This window comes from Saimiri boliviensis, chromosome 10 (assembly GCF_048565385.1).
Source record: "Saimiri boliviensis isolate mSaiBol1 chromosome 10, mSaiBol1.pri, whole genome shotgun sequence".
In the NCBI taxonomy this organism is placed as follows: domain Eukaryota; kingdom Metazoa; phylum Chordata; class Mammalia; order Primates; family Cebidae; genus Saimiri; species Saimiri boliviensis.
The window spans coordinates 81025899-81047567 of NC_133458.1; the positions used below are offsets into that span (position 1 = coordinate 81025899).

General features: G+C 36.0%; 1 protein-coding gene across 14 annotated transcripts in view; it reads right to left on the reverse strand.

Moving 5' to 3' along the window:
* DGKB (diacylglycerol kinase beta) overlaps window positions 1-21669 on the reverse strand; it is an 814277-nt gene that overhangs the window by 541243 nt on the left and 251365 nt on the right. For 13 of the 14 annotated variants that reach the window (XM_074379543.1, XM_074379541.1, XM_074379540.1 and 10 more), the window contains one exon: window positions 5724-5864. In XM_074379543.1, the coding sequence (XP_074235644.1) occupies window positions 5724-5864 (141 nt within the window). Of the gene's footprint in view, window positions 1-5723; window positions 5881-21669 lie in introns of all 14 variants that reach the window. The other variant, XM_074379551.1, reaches the window with a different exon arrangement.

A 21669-nucleotide genomic window follows, 5' to 3' on the forward strand; every position in this document is an offset into this window, starting at 1 on the left:
CCAAATATGGGTACCGGCTTCAATGTTATAAACTAGTTTAACCCACATTTTTCCTATTTTTATGTGCCTGTAATTTCACTTTATATAGAAACAATTATATGCCCACACATGTATTTAGTTAAAAGATCAGAGCAAAGGCATATTATGCAAGATAATTTTTATATATCCAATTTTTTCCTATTCCAAAAGATTCACAAGTTTCTATCTGTTTTCTTATTGGATATCCTACTATACATACTCTGGTGTTTTACATTTGCCCTAATATGTTGTTAACATGAGGATTATATGATATGTTATTAATATAAACAATATGAAATATATGTATAAAAGGCATTTAGGCTGGAATTTTTTATTTACTTTTTTTTTACCCTTTTATATATTTCAATACTGATTTAATAAACTTTAAAACCAGAGATGAAAACAATTAGCTTCTTAAGTGTGTTTGACATCCAGTATAATGGAGTGAGAGTTTGTCCTTTTATTCACAGGAGAGAAAACAATAAAAACAACAAAAGACAGCTTTTCAAAATAAATAGAGCCCTATTAAGTAGCTCAGAAATTTTAGGTTTCAGTCATAGTTAGATAAAGAGGTGGTGTAATTAATAATCACCCTCCCTTGTTTTTGTTTTTTTTTTTTCTTTCTTTCCATTGACAAACTATAGGAAAGTTGACTAGGTGATTTTTAAGGTCTCTTCATTATTAAATTTCAGTGCTGCCAAAGGTTAATACTGCACAGGGAAGTAACTTGTAACATGTAGGTTACTGTTCAGTATCTATATGTTAGCTATCTACTTTCTGAATATCCTCCTACTGATTTTCACTTTAATGATACATTTTAAGGAAATGTAAGAAAATATAAAAATATTCCTTTGAATCATTAACTTGAAAAGCACAAATTCAAATTTGAGTATCAAATATTTTAAAGTTAAAAATATATAGTATTATTTGGTATCTTAAATAATTGGCATTATTTTTATCTTTTCAAGCACTCATTGATATTATTTGTTTTCACCCATCGACTTTAATACAGTTCCATTTCACTATCATTTACTGAGCCTCTACCTGTTGAAACACACACACACACTGATGGAGGTGTATAGGTACAAAAGAGAGCAAAATAAACCCAGTTAAGAGATGGCAAAAGGAATCACGATGCAGGATGATCCTCAAATGTGGACTGGACTCTGTCAAATACACACTGGGGAGGTGGGGGTGGGGGTGGGGGTAAAACCCAGCAATTGCACGTTGCAATCAAAGGCATGAACATGGAAAAGTTCAGGGTTTGTCAGATGATTGAACAGTTGACCCACATGACTAGGACATGGTTTGTTCATGTGTGTGCTGGTCACAGCCAAGGCAAGCCTGGCAGAGTAGGTCGGAGTGAAACTGTGGAGTCTGATCAGTGTATGCATGCCAAGTTATGGGTCTCAATTTTATGCATTATGAAATCAGGAACTATCCAAACCACACTTTTTCATTCTGAATCAAAAGAGAAATAGAAAAAATATTAGCTGATAAGGTTTTAAGTAAAATAAAACAGTTACAAGAACGTACATTAAATGTGTAAGATGATTATTAAATAGGAAGGTGTTGGGGTAAAAAACATCTGGATTAACTTTTAACTAGAAAACTATAGGAGAGAAACACTCGGCACTGAAGGCCAGCTGACTTTTTGAGTAGAGCTATAATCCATGGAATTATACTTTTATTTCACAAAGTCTCTACCACTCAGTAGAGGAGCAAATAAGTTGAATGTCTAAAATTAAGTGTGATAAACTAATTGACATCATGGATTATGAGATTAGTTCAAATTTGAAAGGATGGGCAACCAAAAGTCAGCAGGCAAATTCAAGAGGGAGTAAAGTGGTCAAGGGTCAGTTTTAATTTACTTTTATTTTACCTAAAAAGCATTTATATGAACTAATAAATGTAAAGCTATGTATGGGACCAACTATTAGTTTATCTAATCCTCATAGTTATCCTATGGAATAGAGACTATTTAATGACGCCAATTTTATAGTTGAGAAAACTGAGTCCTGAGGAAGTTTTAAAAATGTACTCCGATCACTGAGACGGGTAATTCTCTGGAAGTCCCAACCTCAGGTGATCCGCCCGCCTTGGCCTCCAAAGTGCTTGGATTACATGCGTGAGCCTCCACGCCTGGCCTAGACAGTTCATTCTCAACCTAGGGTTTGCATTCAATCATTACAAATCAAGAGCCAAAGGTTCCTAATTACTATACTAGACTACAATTAAAAAGTAGGGGAGTGAGAAGCGAACAGAGGCTGGGGCTAAAGTAAAATTGACAGTTCAGTTTTAGAACAATAGCCGTTCTTGACAGTTACAAAGCTTGGAGTATGGCAACAGAAGTGAAGGACTGAAAAATGGACACAAAGTCACAGGATGTGAGGGAAGACGAAAAGAGTGGTTGATTACTCTCCATTAAGTTCTATGAGGACAGAAAGGCAAATCAGTCCTGACACCATGTCCTCGTTCATTCACAGAGGTGGTTGGCAAATGGTACCAACAAGGAGAGATAAAAATGGAATTCTCCACAACCCTCACACACACACTCTCACACGCACACACACACACACACACACAAACACGTGCACATGTACACACATGCATGCACACGTGCATTCAAAAGCACACATCCAAAGGCAACAAACACCTTCTACCTGACAGAGCCTTGGGACAGGCAACGTCCTCAGAGAGAAGAATTAGGATCGGGTAAAGGAAATAAAGTTGAAGACATGGATTATATGGTAAGTCCTCAATATGGCTGCTAGATACTGGGAAACGGTGACTTCAAGCCAAACAATGTACAGAGGATTCTCAAATAACAATCCTTTCCTTCCATGACATGTTGTTATAATGTTGATGAGCAAAAAACTGGTTTTACTATGTACATTGTTCCACTTAAAGTCACAGCTTCCACTTAAAGGATGTTAAATGACAACTTCCTGTGATCAGTTAAACATTTGAAAACTTTCATTTGTTAGTTTTTTTTTTTAATGAAATAAGCTTTATAATAAACATTGTGTAAATGCCTGGCAGAAAAGACACACAACGGAAAGTGGTGGGAGGCAATGAATAGATTTTAGAAACTTTATTTTGGGGAAAAAAGTACAACTTATGTAAACACTGACAACAGTGTAATATTCTCATCTAATAACCCAGGTAACATCACCTAACAAATACTGCCACTATTCATCAATTCCAAGAAAAACAACTGTCATTTCAGGTAAATTCTTTGTGTCTGTGTTTTCACTGAACAGATGAAACTGCATAAGCCAGTGCTTCTCAAAATATGGTCTCTGAAACAATGGCATCAGCATAACCTGGAAACTTGTTAGAAATGCACATTTTCAGGTCCCATCCCGGGCCAGCTGAATCAGATATACCAGTCCTGCAGTTTATTCTGACGTGTGATAAAGTTTGAGAACTTCTAACCTAAATCAATGTGCGTCTTCCTGCTTAGCTACCTGGAACTGAGAGCCAAATTCAACATTGACCTACAAAGCTTATTTTTAGGTGCTTGTTCACACCTATTTTTCTGCTAATTATAACTGCTTTTTCTTCTTTTCATTCTTCTGCTCTATACAGCATTTAATAAATTATAATCCTTTTGGAGTAAGTATATATTAAACTAACCACCAACACACATTTTTGAGGTCCTACTGAGAATTTGTTTTTAAAAATCTATGACTGTATAAGAATACATGTTAGTAATTTTTACAGATGCAATTTTAGAAGGATAAAAATATATAGTAAATTGTTAAGAAAGTAGATGAGGAAGATGGATTGTTATTTAATTGACATGGTAAAGGGCCCAGCATAGACATTAAAAAAGAAAAAGAAAGAAAATCAAACTTTGGATGAAGCTGATGTATAGTCAGTAAGAATCCACAGATTAGAGGATAGTAGAAAAGAGGCCCATAGCATCATGTAGCTGAAGAGTTTGGTGAAAACTGTAGCGATAATGCTGGGCCATAACAAGACTGCCTATAAGAAGAGTCTGAAGAAATGGTTAAGGAAAAGGAAATGCAATGCATCTAGTGGAAGCTTGGAAAAAAGCTGGGAAACTCAAAAAAGAAAAAAAGAAAAACACAGAAAAGGGGATTGACAGCACTTAAGAAAAGTAAATGTCAGGTCAATCGGATGAGATTCCTCCTGTGTTTTTGAATAGTGTGGTGAGTTAACATTCTATCTGCAACTGTAGACAAAGTCTATTCGGGTTCAACAATGCAAACTGAAAACTCAGAAGCCTTCTTCTTAAAAGTAATATACTTCCAGTTGACCTAGAAATGGTTAAACTGCAAGACCAAATACCATCTTAGGGAGGATGGATGGTGCCTTTATTCATTTTCAGATGTGGAAGAAATGTTTGTCTTTATATGTTTATAATCACCCTAACGTGCTCCTGATAACACCTGAGCAAACTTTCTCTCTGGCTATCACTTCAATAGAAATTCACTGAACAGTAATATTTACTTTGGAATGAGACAGATTTCTGTAAGTTCTTAGGAATACAAAATAAATCCTGAAATGCAAATATTCAACCTTTATGAATAATAAATATATATTTAAAGAATGACATTCATATGGTTTATTTATAACCTAAGCAGGTGTGACTCTTAGATAATCACATTACAGTAAATCCTTTATTGGTAGAAGAAATATTATCAAAAAGTTACTATTAAATTTTAGTAAAAATGCCTCCTAATAATTCTGAGACATCATGACAATTTATATTTGCTTTAGAAATATTAAAGTTTGGATTTAATATCACTATCATTCCAGTAGCAAGAATTTTTAATTAATTTTAACATATCCTATATGCTCAAATTTATCAGATTATTGAGTAAGTTGCCAGAACTATATTTAGAAAGGGCTTCAGAGATAGAATAGATGAGCAAATGATCAGATTTAGAGTAAATGCTTGAAAAATATTTTCTTGTATTGCAATGAGTACAGTTTGCCACCAGAGAGAGCTCAGTCACTGCTTTATTAAAGAGAGTAATTATTTCCTTTCAACTGAATAGAAATTCTCTACCTACCATATCCTAAAAGAAACAAAACTATTGTTTAATTATGTATAATACCCAGAATCAAATACTATAAATGCCATTCTCAGGTTTAGCATTTGAGAAATCATGTCTCTGCTAACAAGAGTGTCAGGGCTGCAGACTGCAAGGGAGATTTCCACTGGGGAAAGGGAGCAGGGCCATTCTCAGGTTTAGCATTTGAGAAATCATGTCTCTGCTAACAAGAGTATCAGTGCTGCAGACTGCAAGGGAGATTTCCACTGGGGAAACGGAGCAGTTTGCATGTTTATAGGCAATTTTCTTGCTCACTAATAGGAATGCTTCTTCATACACTATAAATAAATACTTTATGAAAACAACTCAAAAGATACTTTCTAATAGCATCTTGTTAACTGTAAAGAACTAAGAAAGAGTTTTTAAAGTCATATGATAAACGTCATCATGAAATAATCAGTAATAAATGGAACTTGATAAATAAGAACCCGAAATAAAAAGATCTTACTATCTTTTAATGATCTGATTCTGAGAAGGAGGAAATTTTTACTATTAAGCAGGGTCGCTTTATTTAACAAAAATTATACAACCGTACTAGTGCAATTTAAAGTTAATCAATTTCCAGTCCCTTCTCCTGCCCCCAACCATGATAAGTAAACAAAATGAAAAAACACATACATTCAAGTTTATCCTCAGGTCTTCCTCTTTCAAGCAGAGACAGGTAACAGACAATGTCCTTCAGGTGGATTACTTCTGGGGAACACGCATTTGCAGGAGAAGTCCGGGGAGGAGTGACGGCACCTTTATTCATTCTCAGACCTGGAAAAAAAATTGTCTTTACATTTTGTTAATTATTTACAGCGATCTCCAACAGAAAACAAATGAAGAAAATAAAGAGGTAACACACAGGCTACAGAGAAAATTAGCTGTTTTAGGTATAGAATAACCAAATTCTCTGGAACATCAGTATAGCAGCTAGACACAGCCTGTGGCTGCTGTAAATGAAGGAGAATTCTTTGGGATCCACACACATGGCACTGCTCTGTCACTCGCCCATCGGAGGGTATTCGGGTCAAAATAATATTGCCCTAGGTGAGTTGGTGCACATCTGAATGTGTGAAGACCCACTTTCCTAGCCACCTTTCTCTGCTATGGGTAGTGACAGCTATAAATCAGTTGAGAAGACATTTAAAATGGACCTTTCACAAAATAAAGAAAAAATGTGAGTCTTTCACAATGTAATTTCCCTATTGATACCAAGTAATCATGCATTCATAAAGTTATATATTTGTTTTAAATATTTGCCAGTACCATGAAGAAGACATCCTTTTTAAGCCATCCAGGGATCTGTCCATGAGTAAGAATAAAGAGAACGTAAGCAAAACTCTGGACAAATATGATGGATGTCAGAGGTAAAAATATGTGAGTAGTTTGGTTTTGAAATGGTTCTCACTTTATTTCTGAAACCCATTATCTATGTCTGTTCTATTTCAAGGGTATAGGTTGCTTATTACCTGTCTGGTGATAATCTAACTGAAATATGTTCACAATAACTTGTTAGTTCCATCTTACCCAGAAGCCGCTGAAGTCAGACTGTGTGTATCTAACAAGGCCTGAAGGTAAACCCCAATTATCCCTCGAGGTACATATGGCAGTTGAAGAGGTATTTGGGAGAAATATCTAATGGGTTGAATGGCTACTGGATTCCAAATCAACAAGGAGCTGCTGTAGGGAATAATTTGAACCAAATACAGTTGTAAAAGCCTGTCCTTAGCACAGATCCACCTGGCTGACTATCTCTCACTCCAGTCTAGTTTTTCAGTTTGTAACTTTCCGTGAATACCCATTGTCTCTTAAAGCCATCTCAAGATAACCAGGCATATAATTCAATGTGCTGTGAAATGTCTCAAGTTAGTTTTATCATAGGTGATGTTGTCACTAATAAAGGCAACTATTTACTGAGTGCCTAATATGTGGCTGGAATCATGGTTGGAGCTTTAACACATAGTATCTCACATTATTCTTACATGAACCCTGTGAGGTACAGTGCATAACCCTCATTTTACAGACTAGGAACAGTCTTATAGATTTTAATTTTTCAGAGTTTCACAGCCAGCAAGACAAGTCCATCTTCCTGTTTCTACACGGGTGGCTGACAAGCTATTTTTGTTCAAGACCAATTGTAAACATGTAAGAAAAATAATTTACATCTTAATGCAGCACACACATGCATACACACACACAATCACTAGTGGAATTCAAACTTGCCCAGATATTTTCTTTTCTATATTAACCTATTCCTATTCTGTTCTATTCTTAGAATTTTTCTCAAAGACATCTAAATTGAATTTACTAGCTACACATGGATCAAAAATCACAGTTCGAAAAAAGACTGGTTGGTATACTTCCATCCTTTCTTTCTTAAATGAAGTCTTACTTATTTCAAATGTGGCTTCATGTTTTACATTAATTCTACCTGTTTATAAAATTATCAACAGAGACATACATGGAATTTCCCTCTTAACAGTAGTATTAATGCATATCTAACACAAACTAATAGTTATTTAAGAACCAGGGAATTAAAAGAAATAAAAGCAGCAGGGAATTAAAGACAATCCTAAGCTTCAAAAAAAAAAGATGACCAAAATAATTGAAACTAGCCAACTAAAGCTTAGCCAGCTTCAGGAATAAGCAGTTCCAACTTATGATAAAACAAAATTTGGCGGTGACCCTTGACATGACCATAACTTTCAGACTTGGAGAACACAGCACTAGAATTATCGTTGGATAATCCATGACCTAACTCATCCTGCTGATGAGCTAATCCTCTTTTCCAAGGTTTCCCTTTGTGGTACTGAAATGATTTAATCAGCTTGATTTAACTCTTTTATAGAAAAATGCTGAACAAAACAAAAATGAAAGAAAAGAACATGCTGTGACATTTATTTGAAAGAAGTCCAAATACAGTATAGCTCTTCACTTATTTAGAACATGGCCTGATCATTTGTTTATACATACAACTCAAGTACATGGTGTTTAATTATCAGCTTTCATCACACTGAACACAAACAATTGAGAATGTAAAGACTACCTAATTTTGTCATTTCTGTGTGTAATATATAGAATGAACATGAGCATACACAAATAGTTTGTATTTAGCATCACTTTTTAAAAGGAGTATGATACTGTACTAAAATTATTTTTGATTGGAAAAATAACATTTTCCATTTTTTATGAAATACTGTTAACTAAATATTTAAAGCTGTATCATCTATTAATTTCATAAAATATGATTAACTGAATATTTAAGGCTATATCACATATTTAATTATGTCACAGTTTTACATTTAAATAGCTTGAAGCTTATGTAAAAGAAATATGGGCATATATTCCATCTATATGTTGAAGGACTAACCAACTGTTCTTCAAGTACAACAGCAGCCAAATTTGAGAGGTAAAATAGAATCCTCTCCCAATGATTTGCAGAGTACACTGAAGAAGAAGATAAAATGTCACAGACCTTTTATCATTATTACTTGGCAAAAAGAAAACTGTAGAACATGATTTAATTTTTTAAAGATTTAATTCTTTTTAAAAAAAGTTTGAGGCTCACCACAAAACTGATACTGTACAGAGATTTGAACACCGCTTGCCATCTTTCCTACATTTGCTTTACTAAAGTCTTTCTTGCTTCAAATATCTCCCTCTGTTTCACATTAATTCTACTTTTGTTTACAAAGTTATTACCCACCACACATGCATATTCTTCCCTACTGCCAACATTTCCCACCAAAGTAGTACATTAGTTACAACTGGTTAAAATACATTGACACCTCATTACTATCCAATCTCTATAATATACATTAGGGTTCTCTTTCTTTGGTGTATATTCTATGAGTTTGGACAAGTGTATAATGGCATGTGTCCACCATTATAGTATCTTTCAGAGAAGTTTCACCGTCCTATAATATTTCTACTCCGTTTATCTCTGCTCTCTCTTATTTTCTCGCTAGTTTAGCCTTTCCCATAGTGTCATAGAGTTGAAATCATACACACTGGCTATTTAGACTGACTTTTTTCTCTTACAAAAATGCATTTACGTTTCCTCCATGTATTCTTATGGCCTCAAACCTCATTTGTTTTTATCACTGAATGACATTGCATTGTCTGGATGTACTACAGTTTATTCATTCAACAACAAAATTAAATTTTGAGGTGTTTAATTAATGAAAAAGCTCACAGGTTTATTCCTGCTCCTACCACCTCCCCAACATGAGCCCACTTTCTCTCATGTTTCTTTATGTTTTCATTTACTTTTCTGAAAGCAGCCCCTAGTCCTCAGTCTAACTCCACAGGGGTTATTTTTATACCTACTGTACCCTTTAAATTTTCTTTTTTGCCCTTTCCCTAAATCTGGCTGGAGTTCACTACTTATCCTCCTCCACTGCAGTTCACTACCCTGAAGAAGAGTCCTTTATCCTTTTCAGCAGTTTGCGCCAATCTCATGGTTATTCAGAAGCTCAGGAGACATGTAAGGCCACCAAGAAGTTGCAATCCTGGCTTCTTGACTACAGCTGAGATGGTAAAATGATAACATCAGATAGTAACTGGGATCCTCTCCAGCAGCAATGGCCTCTGGTGAGGAAGCTCAAAAGTCTATTTTTCATTAACAAAGGCCAATGTTACCCACCCAGTCATCAGTGAAATTCTCTCTTTATTACTGAAATGAAACACAAAGCTGGACAAAATAAAAGGGTTGGTTTGTTTGGTTTTGGTTGCAAGCGGTCAGAACTAAATATTGCTTCAAAGCTTCAGGGCTAAATATTGCAATTGACACTTAAAGTAGCATAACCTGCAGATTCTTCTACTTGCCCAAGGTTATACTATGTTAAATATTTCATCACAGAAGTGAAGCAAATGTGTGTGTATAAAATCTATATATACACATCTATATATGTATGTATAGATTACCATATATAACAAAGTACAAAATAAAGTGAAAACTAAGCATTGTAATTAGAGTGCATTAGTCTTACTAGGAATAATTATCTTGCACTTAGCATTTTTTCCCTATTAAAATAATTTCATTATATGTACACATACATATATATAAACATATTCTTTTCTTCAAAGCTTTAGTTACAAAAAGTAGTTAGCATTAGTCAAATGGAACGTTGCCTACTATTATCGTGTTTCTAAGCACATGGTTTTCATTATAGTCCAATCTAGACAGCTCACTTCTTGAAACAATAACCTCAAAAGGTGTGTTTAATAGATAATTTTAAGTCCAACCTTGGGTTCAATTATTAGTAGACAATTGAAATAAGCTTTGGGTACCTGTTAAATTAGTGCCTCTGCTCCAGTTTGTTTTATTTTCAAACACTTGCATTTCAGATAATGAAAACAGTGACATTATCTCTATTTTTTAATGAAATAGTCAAAAGCAATAACATGAATTACATTTCTTAATGTATAAGGCAGTAAAACGCTCTAGCAGTTTCACCTTTTCTTTTAAAATATTAGTTCATTTTACAGAAATATATCAGATTTATCACATAGTGCGATTATATTTCCAGCATCCATATTATTGAGCATAATGATAGCATAATCAAGATGAGTTGATATTAGTATCATACACTTCATGATTTTTACACTTAATCTTTCAACTATGCTTGTTGTAGTTTACTTATATAATAATTATCTTTTATTCTTTATGCTTATCCAAACCGGCAGCAAAATGAGGTAGATGGCATTTTCAGTGAATGAGAAATGTAATAAAGACAGTGATTCCTTATAAAGAGAAGACAGATTGTGAGATACAGTCCCTGATATGAAGCTCGGATCAGACAAACCTGTCTAAGAACATACTCTGGTTTTCATCTGTTTGGCAAAAACCCCAAACAAGCAATTAGAGGGAGAAGGAGTTAAAGTGTAGGTCTTTGGGAGTAATGCTTTAAGAGCAGAGTAACCTCTGTGAAGGAACAATATTAATGACATCTCTGACTGTGTGCAAAACAACATTTTGTATAGTGGTCTTATTTGACCGTACAATTCCATTTTAAAAACGAGAAGGTGGAAAGTCAGTAAGTAAAAGGCTCGTGGTCATATAGCAGTCATATAGAGATCTCTCTACACCAGTACTGTCCAATAAAATTTTCTGAAGGCTGAATGCAGTGGCTCACACCTGTAATCCTAGTGTTTTGGGAGGCCGACACAAAAGGATAATTTGAGGCCAGGAGTTCAAGCCCAACTTAGGCAAAATAGGAAAACTTCATCTCTATAAAAATTTAAAAATTAGCCAGGTGTGGTGGCATGCACTTGTAGTCCCAGCTACTTGGGGGGCTGGGCAAGAGTGTCATTTTAACCCAGGAATTCAAAGTTACAGTAAGCTATGATCACACCACTGCAGCCTGGGCAACAGAGCAAGATTCTGTCTCTTGAAACAAACAAACAAAAAAAAAACACAAGTTTCCGCACTGTTCAATATAGTAAAATTAACTATATATGGCTATTGACCACAATTATTAAGTAATTTAAATTTAAATAGCAATGGATAACGAGTGGCTAGCATATCAGGTTGCATAGGCTATATACTACATGCAGGTGGATCGTTGAAAGTTATTTAAATTACTCTCAGTAACTTGAATATATCTAAACAGGGGACAAAAAGAATTAAACCACCACATACCAAAAGAACACATGATGCCAAATTGTCCATATTTACTCCATTGAAAAGAAATTCCAATAATCTCCTTAAATTTCACGGTACAGATATTGTTTAGAATGTATAATATCTTCAAAAATAAGAATATGTTGATTTTTTTTTTTTTTTGAGGCAGGTTCTTACTCTGTGACGTCCAGGCTGGAGTGCAGTGGCACGATCTCTACAACCTCTACCTCTGGGGTTCAAGAGATTCTCCCACCTCAGCCTCCAAGAAGCTGGGATTACAGGTGTGTGCCACTACACCCAGCTAATTTTGTATTTTTTGGTAGAGATGGAGGTTCACCATGTTGTCCAGGCTGGTCTCAAACTCCTAACTGCAAGTGATCTGCATACCTTGGCCTCCCCAAGTGCTGGGATTACAGGCATGAGCCACCGTGCCTGGCCTGAATTGGAGTTTTATACTCTGAGCACGATTCTGAGTCTGGACAGAGAAAAATAAATCAAAGGAAACAGTCTCCTGACTCTCAATAAAAGACCTTCGTTTTAGGAGTCTAGTTTTCAAGACTCTTAAGAGTGGATACATTAAGCCATAAACATTTGAAAAGAAATTAGAAATCACAGCCACAACTGAGAACTCCAAATTTTCATTTTTTACTTGGCCCATGTCTTGGGTTATCCATCATAATGCATTTGTGAACATGTATTTACATGTGTCTTTGCATGTGTAAACATGCACGTCTATTTGCCAAATCTTTATGTATGATTTCTGTTATTGCTTATCTGTGTTTCTGATATATATACAACTAGCATGCCTTTTATTATCATAAACACAATAAATATTCAGGAACCTTAAGATTAGTCATGTAAAATCAGATTCCAGGTACTGAGGACAAAGCATCGACCAAGGCAGGAAAATCCCATTTCCACAGAGCTTGCATTCCAGAGGATCAAAGCAAGTGTCCAACACCATTGCATATTTTCTAGCTATGACGAGGTGTTTTTATGAGTGAAATAATGTTAGGATTGATTTGGTTCTCTGCAGAGTATTAAATCTCTATTTCCTTTTACTAGAATATCACAAACTATACTTTTCAACATGAAAGTACAAAAATCTTAAGACCACATTATCACTTAGTATACAATCATTAAGATGAAACTGAAAATACAAAAATTCCTGTATGTTGGGTGAATACATCTAATAATAAAGTAAAGGTGGAAAACTTGAGGACCAAATTTTGCTTGGAATATTCAGATGGAAGAAAAAGAAACCTGATTAATCAAGTCTAATATATTTAAAACCATTTAATGATTAAAGGAGAAACTTGAAGGGAAATCTTCCCTTACTGGAAGTAATTGTATTATAAACAGGAACACAGAATTATCGCCAGGAAGAGTTGGTTGGATAAAATATTTTTGAAGTAAAATAATTTGTGGACCATTACTTCTAATGATAACAATTAGACGTATGAATTTGATACTACAGAGGTATATGAAATGTAAAGGTTGATATAAATAAATGTGAATTTGTCAGTAGACAGAATTGATTTCATCTGCATTTTTGGAGCATTTCTATGTCAGTAAGTTTATTACCTCAACAGTAATAAGTATATCAACATTAATAAATATACCAATATATTTTAAATACTATGTGTCAGGAATTTCCCTATCTCAAAGTCACACAAGTTATGAAGTCTGTTCAGTTTTTGTTTTGGGGATCCTGTCTGTCCTTGTTTGCATTGTGGAAACTGAAATAACTTACTAGTTACAAAAGGCCTGTTGAGGTAATGGACAGTAATAAAAAATACACATACACACATACGTATTTCATATCCTTAAGACAGTCCTAATAAGAGAAATATCTTATTCTCAGCACAATTAATAAAGTATACCTTTCGGCAAGAACATTCAGTATGGCCATTTGGCAAAAGAACATTTCTCCCAAGGACCAAGTATCTCATTTTTATTGTACAATTTTCTGTTCTTAATTAACTTCCTTATAGACATAAAAGAATTCCTTTTCCTTTTCTACCTACAGTAAGTACTTGGGGTGTGACTCAAATGCACAGAAAACATAAAATGACATAATCCGCCTATTGATTTTATAACTTATTGCTATGTGTAGCTTAACAGTGCAAATTAACCACTGCCTCATCAAACAAGCAATGAGAGAGTTGGGGACTAATAAGCCACCTAATTTTTTTTTTCAGAGATAGCTGTTACTACTCTCAATCTGAAATATCTTCTGGACCCTTTTGTACCTTCAGTCTCATTCTCCCTCATGATAGTTTCCACATCACTGGCAGTGTGATTATTTTCTGGCTTAAAATCTCATAATGGCTTTTCAACTTCTTCTGAATAAAATTCATAACTTAGTACGACAGGCAAAACTCTTCCTCACGTGGCCTTGGCCACCTCTCTCGCCTCTTCTGCAGCAGCACAACTGGAGTCCCGGCACAGACCCCGATCTCTCAATACTGCTAACAAGTCTATCTTTCCCCTGTCTCCTAAGGTCCTCGGGGCTCTGACTTTGCCAGGCCCTCTTCCTTCATCCCACTCCAGGCCATGCCCCATACTTACAAGGACATGAGCATCGTCTACTCTGGGACCCACAGAAATGACCTTTTTGGACTCTTACCCAAGTGTAAGTGAATCTTGAGAAGCCCAGACTTCCAGTCATCCTCAGCCTCAAACTGCACTTTCCAGCCTCTTTTTTATACAATTCTGTCAACAGCACTTGTTACCATCCATCTGATACGGTACACATATTCACTTTTCTGTTTGTCTGACTCTTCCCATTAGAATGCAAATGCCTATGGGAAACGGGTTCCATTTTGCTCTCTGATGTATCCCTAACAACTTGAATAGTAAATACCAAATTGTAAGTGATGAATTTTGAATCAATGAATACTGAATGTCTTACGGTTCATACGCTGCCCTGTGATGAGACATTTAAAAAATACTGAAATGTATAAAAATGTGTATGTTGATTTCTCTTCTTGGAACTCCTTTCTCATCCATTCCCACTCACACCTCCTCCCCTCTTGCAACTTTACCTGGATAATTCCAATTTATCCTGGATGACTCCTGCAATGATTTACTTCCTCTTCTCCTCTAGTTTTATTTGGGCTCCTCACTGTTCTCTCCACATAGTCAGTTCAAAAGTGGGTGACAGTATTTCTTTTATTATAAAATAATAGATCACATAATTGTTCATCTTTCTGCTTGACTTTAAAGGATCCTCAGCTTTTCTGTGGAATTCCTAGCATATCATAAGTTTAAATAAATGGATCACGGGATGCATGAATTAATGAAGGTATAAAATAAATTACTAAATGGCACACCTATCAATTGAGTGCCTATGATTATTTACAGAATACTAGGAAAATCTTTCTTTTAAAACAATTTGTAAGAAACAACAACAAAAGGTGTTACACTGACCTGTAACACGTACCAGCCATTTTCTATTACAGATGCAACAACTGGACATTAGAGTCCAACAGAAATACACCGTATGAGTGTTTAAATGAGTTTATATACTATATTACATCCTTTTTAAATTACTATATTCTTCAAGACATGAACAGTTACTATTAACTGCTGCTAATTGCTATCCTATATGAAAAGAAATATCATTTTGCTTTAGGCCGTTAATTCAGTTAATGGACACTAAATGGTTGGAGTGGACATGGGTGGGAATGGAGAAGGGACAGGGACGTTTCAAGGGACAAATGGTGTTGTGTTCTTTACAAGAGTTCCAGGGTTGCTTCCCTGTTGCATACTCCAGGTGGGCCATCTTACTGATCATGGAATTCCTAGTACGGAACACATTATGTGCTATTTAGAGTGACACTCTAGCTGAGGCTTTAAGGAAGAGGTGGCTTTTTAGGCTATAAGGGCAAAGAAAACATTGTATAAGAAAACTCAATCCTGAGTGAGAAGAGCAGGTTTAAGTCACGGCAAATAGTTGGATATGGGGTGCCTAGGGCAGGAAGAAGGAGAGAATAGGGCCATAGGCAGATGCTATAGCCTATGTGGCATGGTGCTTCATGGCTGCAGAACTCAGATTTAATCACTTTCATCACCGTGACTCTGGATTCTTGAGTCTCATTAAGGTAACTTCAGGTGGGAATGAATGTCTCAAAAGGTGGGGGTGACTATGACTCCATGTACTCATGCATCTCCCGCACGCAGGCCCGTCACCAAAGCAACTCTACTTTAGTTAGCTTTACATAGTGAGGATTTAAGTTTGCTTGGAAAACAAGTTTAATTAAGAAATGCTATGAAAGTTTACAGTGAAGGCCTGAAATTTAGAAACCCAGGAGTAATATAATCAGGCTTCCGTTTGAAAGAACATTTTGGAGTGGGGAAGTCAGGGCCTGCTCTGAGAGCCTGCTAATTGATAGTTTATGATGTAATGACGAATTAAACTATGACATTGGCAGAACGTTTGAGAAGATGAAGTTAAATCGAGTATTAGAGAGTATTTTGTGATTAACTAAATATGGAAAGTGACATAGTGTAGGGTAGGAGAGTTCAGTATTTTAGGACTGGGAAACGGACAGATTCTTGGTTGCCAGTCACCAAAATAGAAGGTAGGAATAGTAGCAGATTTGGGTAGAATCTAATGAATGAACTTTCAAACACAGTTAGTTTGGTATCTAACTGTTTGAAAGATTTGGACATCCGAAGATTTCCATCTTAAATACAGTAAATAAATATTATTTGTGAGCTGTGTGGGCTGTGTGGACAGTTATTAAGGTACATTATTTCTCACAGTGTCAATTTTTTACGTGATGCAAAAAAAATTCATGTGTTGAAATGAGGTGATGTATTTAAATGAACTTAAGAAAGTTTAAAAAGTTAACATAATTGATCTAGGATACAGTGCCAATAATAAATAATTTTTACACTTTTTTTTTTAAACTGAAGAGGTCTTAAGGTCATATAAACATTGGGTAGTAGGAATTTATAGTGGCAGAAATCTGGATATTTATGAAATTTCACTCAGGTTATGTTGAGTGTTCAAGTTGTAGGGACTGACATAGGAGATCACAATTTTGATTCATGGTTGAGGCTGTGAGCCTCAGCCATCTTTCTGCAATCATGTTGCAGCAGAAGAAAGATTCCAACTGATTTACAAAGTGTATAAAGAAGGTAATTCAAGTGGCAGACACTAAGGATGAAAGCAAGATCAGAAATTGGTCATTGAACAGGCAGAGATGAGAGATTAGAGACCTGACATTTACAATGACGCAAAAGTGTTATGAAAAAGCTGAAGAGATAATACATTAGGGATATCTTCAAAAATAAAAAGTCAAATGTGGCAACAGTAGAAGAAGTGATCTTATTTTAAAATAGGTGATAAGAAGCAATTATATTACAACAAATTATTTTATAAAAATTAATCATCCACTTTGTGAAATGCCAAATAGATCATTACACATTATAATCAACAAAACCCAGGTATACATATGCACATGTATACACACATACAACCTTTATACCTGTTTATAATTATTTTTAACTTTGTATTCTATAAAACTTAAAGTTTTACTTTGACCATATATCCTATAATTATCATTCATTAGTGAGCATAACATTTTTTTTTCCTTTTCAGTTTTTTTTTTTTTAATTGAAAAGCCCTTATTTTTTCATTGCTATCTAGAGTAAAAGAATAGCTACTCTATTCCTGCTGGTATTGTGGTAATGAAATAGGGTGAACTCTAACAGGATAAATAAAGCAGAGTATAGCCCCTATCTGTTCAAAAGTCTGGGATTTTTTTTATTTTATTTTATTTTTATTTATTTATTTATTATTTTTGAGACAGAGTCTCACTCTGTCCAAGGCTGGAGTGCAGTGGCATGATCTTGGCTCACTGCAACCTCTGCCTCCCAGGGTAGAGCAATTCTCCTACCTCAGCCTCCCAAGCAGCTGGGATTACAGGTGTGCACCACCACACCCAGCTAATTTTTGCATTTTTCATAGAGACAGGTTTCACCATGTTGGCCAGACTGGTCTTGAACTCCTGACCTCAGGTGGTCCACCCACCTAGGCCTCCCAGAGTGCCGGGATTACAGGCATGAGCCACTGTGCCCGGCAAAAGGCTGTGACTTTTCAGCTACAAAAATACGTTGTTATACATTAAATAACAGATTACTGCAAGGCAAGATTCTATGAATTGAAAGACATTTCTTTTGTCAGCTTCTGAGTCAAACCTACCTCAGTCTTGAAAATTTTATTGTTTTCTATTGTTTCTTATTTCTCAGGGGAAAAAAAAAAAACTATCAAAGGTGGGTCTGAAAGAAGTACAGGGTTAGAAATAGTCCTGGAGAAGACAAAATGTCCTTAGTTTTTTTTTTTTTTTTTTGAGACGGAGTTTCGCTCTTGTTACCCAGGCTGGAGTGCATTGGCGCGATCTCGGCTCACCGCAACCTCCACCTCCTGGGTTCAGGCAATTCTCCTGCCTCAGCCTCCTGAGTAGCTGGGATTACAGGCACGAGCCACCATGCCCAGCTAATTTTTTGTATTTTTAGTAGAGAAGGGGTTTCACCATGTTGACCGGGATGGTCTCGATCTCTCAACCTCGTGATCCACCCGCCTCGGCCTCCCAAAGTGCTGGGATTACAGGCTTGAGCCACCGTGCCCGGGCTATAATGTCCTTAGTTTTAAGAAGTGGAGGCCAAGCTTTGAAAATGAATCAGAGTTTAATTTATCATTGCTGCATGAGAGTTACACAGCCCATAATCCTTTTATGTCTGTGTAGAATGTATAATTGTCCCAAATCAAGTACAATCTGTTTTTCCTTATTTTATTTTTTACATTTTGAAACATGATTTGATTTTTACCCCTAGCAAGTCTGGCATCTTATATTCAGTACTTAATATATGCTATTAGAAGAAATGGAAGTTTTGGGTTTGAATTTCCTACAAAACCACCTTAATTATCAGAATTGTTCTCTTTCTTCTGTGTGTGATACAGTTATTTACAGACAATATCATCCAGAAATATTTTCTCTTCTTTTTCAAAATTCAAGAACAGTATCGCATGATGTAGAATTAAATACAGGACATCTTTCTTATTTAATTCAATTTAAGGTATGTGTGATAAATTTATAGCATGCAGCAGACAACAGGAAAGTTTTAATTTCTAGATTAAAGTAAGGAATTGAGTAATTTTTAAATGTTCAGCTCAAAACACTGTTAAACTGGAATACTACTCATTAAGAACAAATCCACTGAAACTCATCCTGAGAAAAACAGCAAGTGTGGTGAGGCCTCTCAACTCATGATTGAAAGATAATTATTTCAAAAACTAAAAATATTTTATAAGACGAGAAAAACGATGACAAACATATTAGTCATCACACACCTTGAAGGAATGTGTGGAATACGTGAACTTGTGAAATATGTACACTTGTTTTAAAAAAGCTTCTACCAACACGTGATTACATTAGAAAAGATATGTTATATTATTAATAGAAGGGAAGGCCAGGCACCATGGCTCATGCCTGTAATCTCAGCACTTTGGGAGGCCAAAGCAGGTAGATCACTTAAGGCCAAGAGTTTGAGACCAGCCTGGTTGACATTGCAAAACCCTGTCTCTACTAATAATACAAAAATTGGCCAGGCATGTTGGCACGCACCTGTAGTTCTAACTACTCGGGAGGCTGGGGCAGGAGGATCCCTTCAACCCAGTAGGTGGAGGTTGCAGTGAGCCAAGATTAAGCCACTGCACTCCAGCCTGGGCAATAGATTGAGACTCTGTCTCAAAAAAAAAAAAAAAAAAAAAAAAGGAAGCGGGGAAGGCTAAATACTTTTAATTCTTCTTCATATTGTCTAAGTTTTATTTATGGCTTAACCACCTATTTCTTAATTACCTGTTCTTGCATTTTTATTTATCAGAATGTCTGCTATTGAATTTCTCTCTTTAGCAATACTTCGTGTGTGTGTGTGTGTGTGTGTGTGTGTGTGTGTGATGGAGTTTATGGAGTTTACTCTGCTGCCCAGGCTAGAGTGCAGTGGCGTGATCATGGCTCACTGCAACCTCTGTCTCCTGGGTTCAAGTGATTCTCCTGTCTCAGCCTCCCGAGTAGCTAGGACTACAGGCACCTGCCACCATGCCCAGCTAACTTTTTTTGGTATTTTTAGAAGAGACCGGGTTTCACCATGTTGGCCAGGCTACTCTCAGACTCCTGACCTCGTGACCTCGTGATTTGCCCACCGTGGCCTCCTGAAGTGCTGGGATTACAGATGTGAGCCACCGCTCCGGACATATTAACCAACACTTCTATATTCTACTTGTGATGCTACAGCTGGGTCTCTCTAGACCTATGGCTTTCCTGGGATCCCTGAACCCCTTGCAGGAGATTTTTAAGGTCAAAATAATTTCCATAGTCATATTATCAGTTGCTTTTCTTACTCTCATTCTCTTTAGAGTGTACAGTGACGTTTTCAAGAGGCTATATGACATACGATACAGCAAAAGAAACAGCAGCGGACATAATTACCTAGCTGTCTTCCATGAAGTCAGGCACTAAAGAGATTTGCAATGATGCAAAACATTGCTACCCTTCAATTTTTTTTTCATTTTTGAAAATAGTTACTTTTCATAAGAATTAGTTATCTTTTGTTAACAGGTAGTGGGTTGATTATTTTTGGAATGTTTCACCTTTAATACGGTGATATCTACTGGGTAATCAAGAGATATCACCATATGAAATGTGAAATATAAATAAAAATTAAATATGGTGATATCTATATCAATATGGTGATATCTATTGGGTAATCAATAGATATTATCCACATAAAAATAAGTTTCTTCAGGTCTTCAATTTTTATTAAGAGTTCAAAGTGTCCTGTGATCAGCTAGTGAGAAACACTGCTGTAGGCATTTCTTCATTGCCAGAGGATTCCTGATCCATTCATAGAGGGCACTAGAGAGAGACAAGAAGACAAGGGGGTTGGGGCAGTGGCCTGGTGCGCAGGGGAGCAGGGGCGGGAGGAAGGGTCTGGTTCCACCAAAGAACCTGTTCCTCCTGTTGAATCTCTGCAGCGTTTCAGGCAGGTAGCATGCTGTCTAGTGCAGGATCTAGTCTGCCCGCCGACAAAGGCACAATGAGCCCTCCGCTAAGCAATTTGGGACAGGCCATGGTGATGCACCCTCCTCAGAGGTCTGAGTTCCTGGGCTACAGACCCTTCTTGAATTCCTGAGTTACCAAGGCGGCCAGGAACTATCATTTCCACCGAAGGCCAAGGGCGAGGTCCACCGGCAACCCCCTCACCTCAGAACTGCACCCCGGCTTCAAGAAATCCTTCCTCAGGGCTTCTGGGTTTTGATTACTGCCATCTAGGGGCAGCGCAGGTTTCCTGGGGTCTATCTACATCACCTGTGTTCTCTTTTTGCCCTTTCAATCATCTAAAACAGTTTAACCAATTTCCTGTTTTACATTCTTTAGGGTAATATAGTGAAACTGCTGTTTTCCTGACTGGAGGGAGATTAATGCAACAGGTATTAATGTAATTATGTATCTCTAAAAAGCTACCCATCAAGAGAGAACCACCATTTCTATGGTGACACAAATTTAAGGTATCTAAAAAAACCAAATCTCTCTTCCCAGCTTACAAATCTAAACATGTGAAAGTATATTGGCAATTAGTACAATACATATTAAATATTATACGTTTTTTACAGTTGCTTTGTGACCACATTTTCAAATACTCAGCAATCTATACTTACCTAGTTATTTAAAAAGAGCAGGTCTTTATATTTGATGAAAATATTTCTTCAAATTATTACCTAAACATAGAAATCTAAAGCAAGTGACAAAGACATATTTTTTCTAATTAGCTATAATTATACTGGAAACATTTTTAATGATTTCCACAATCTTATTATAAATGTCTAAATCCTGCAACAAAACAATTTTTATGCAAATCATCATTTATCTTTTATGAAACCTA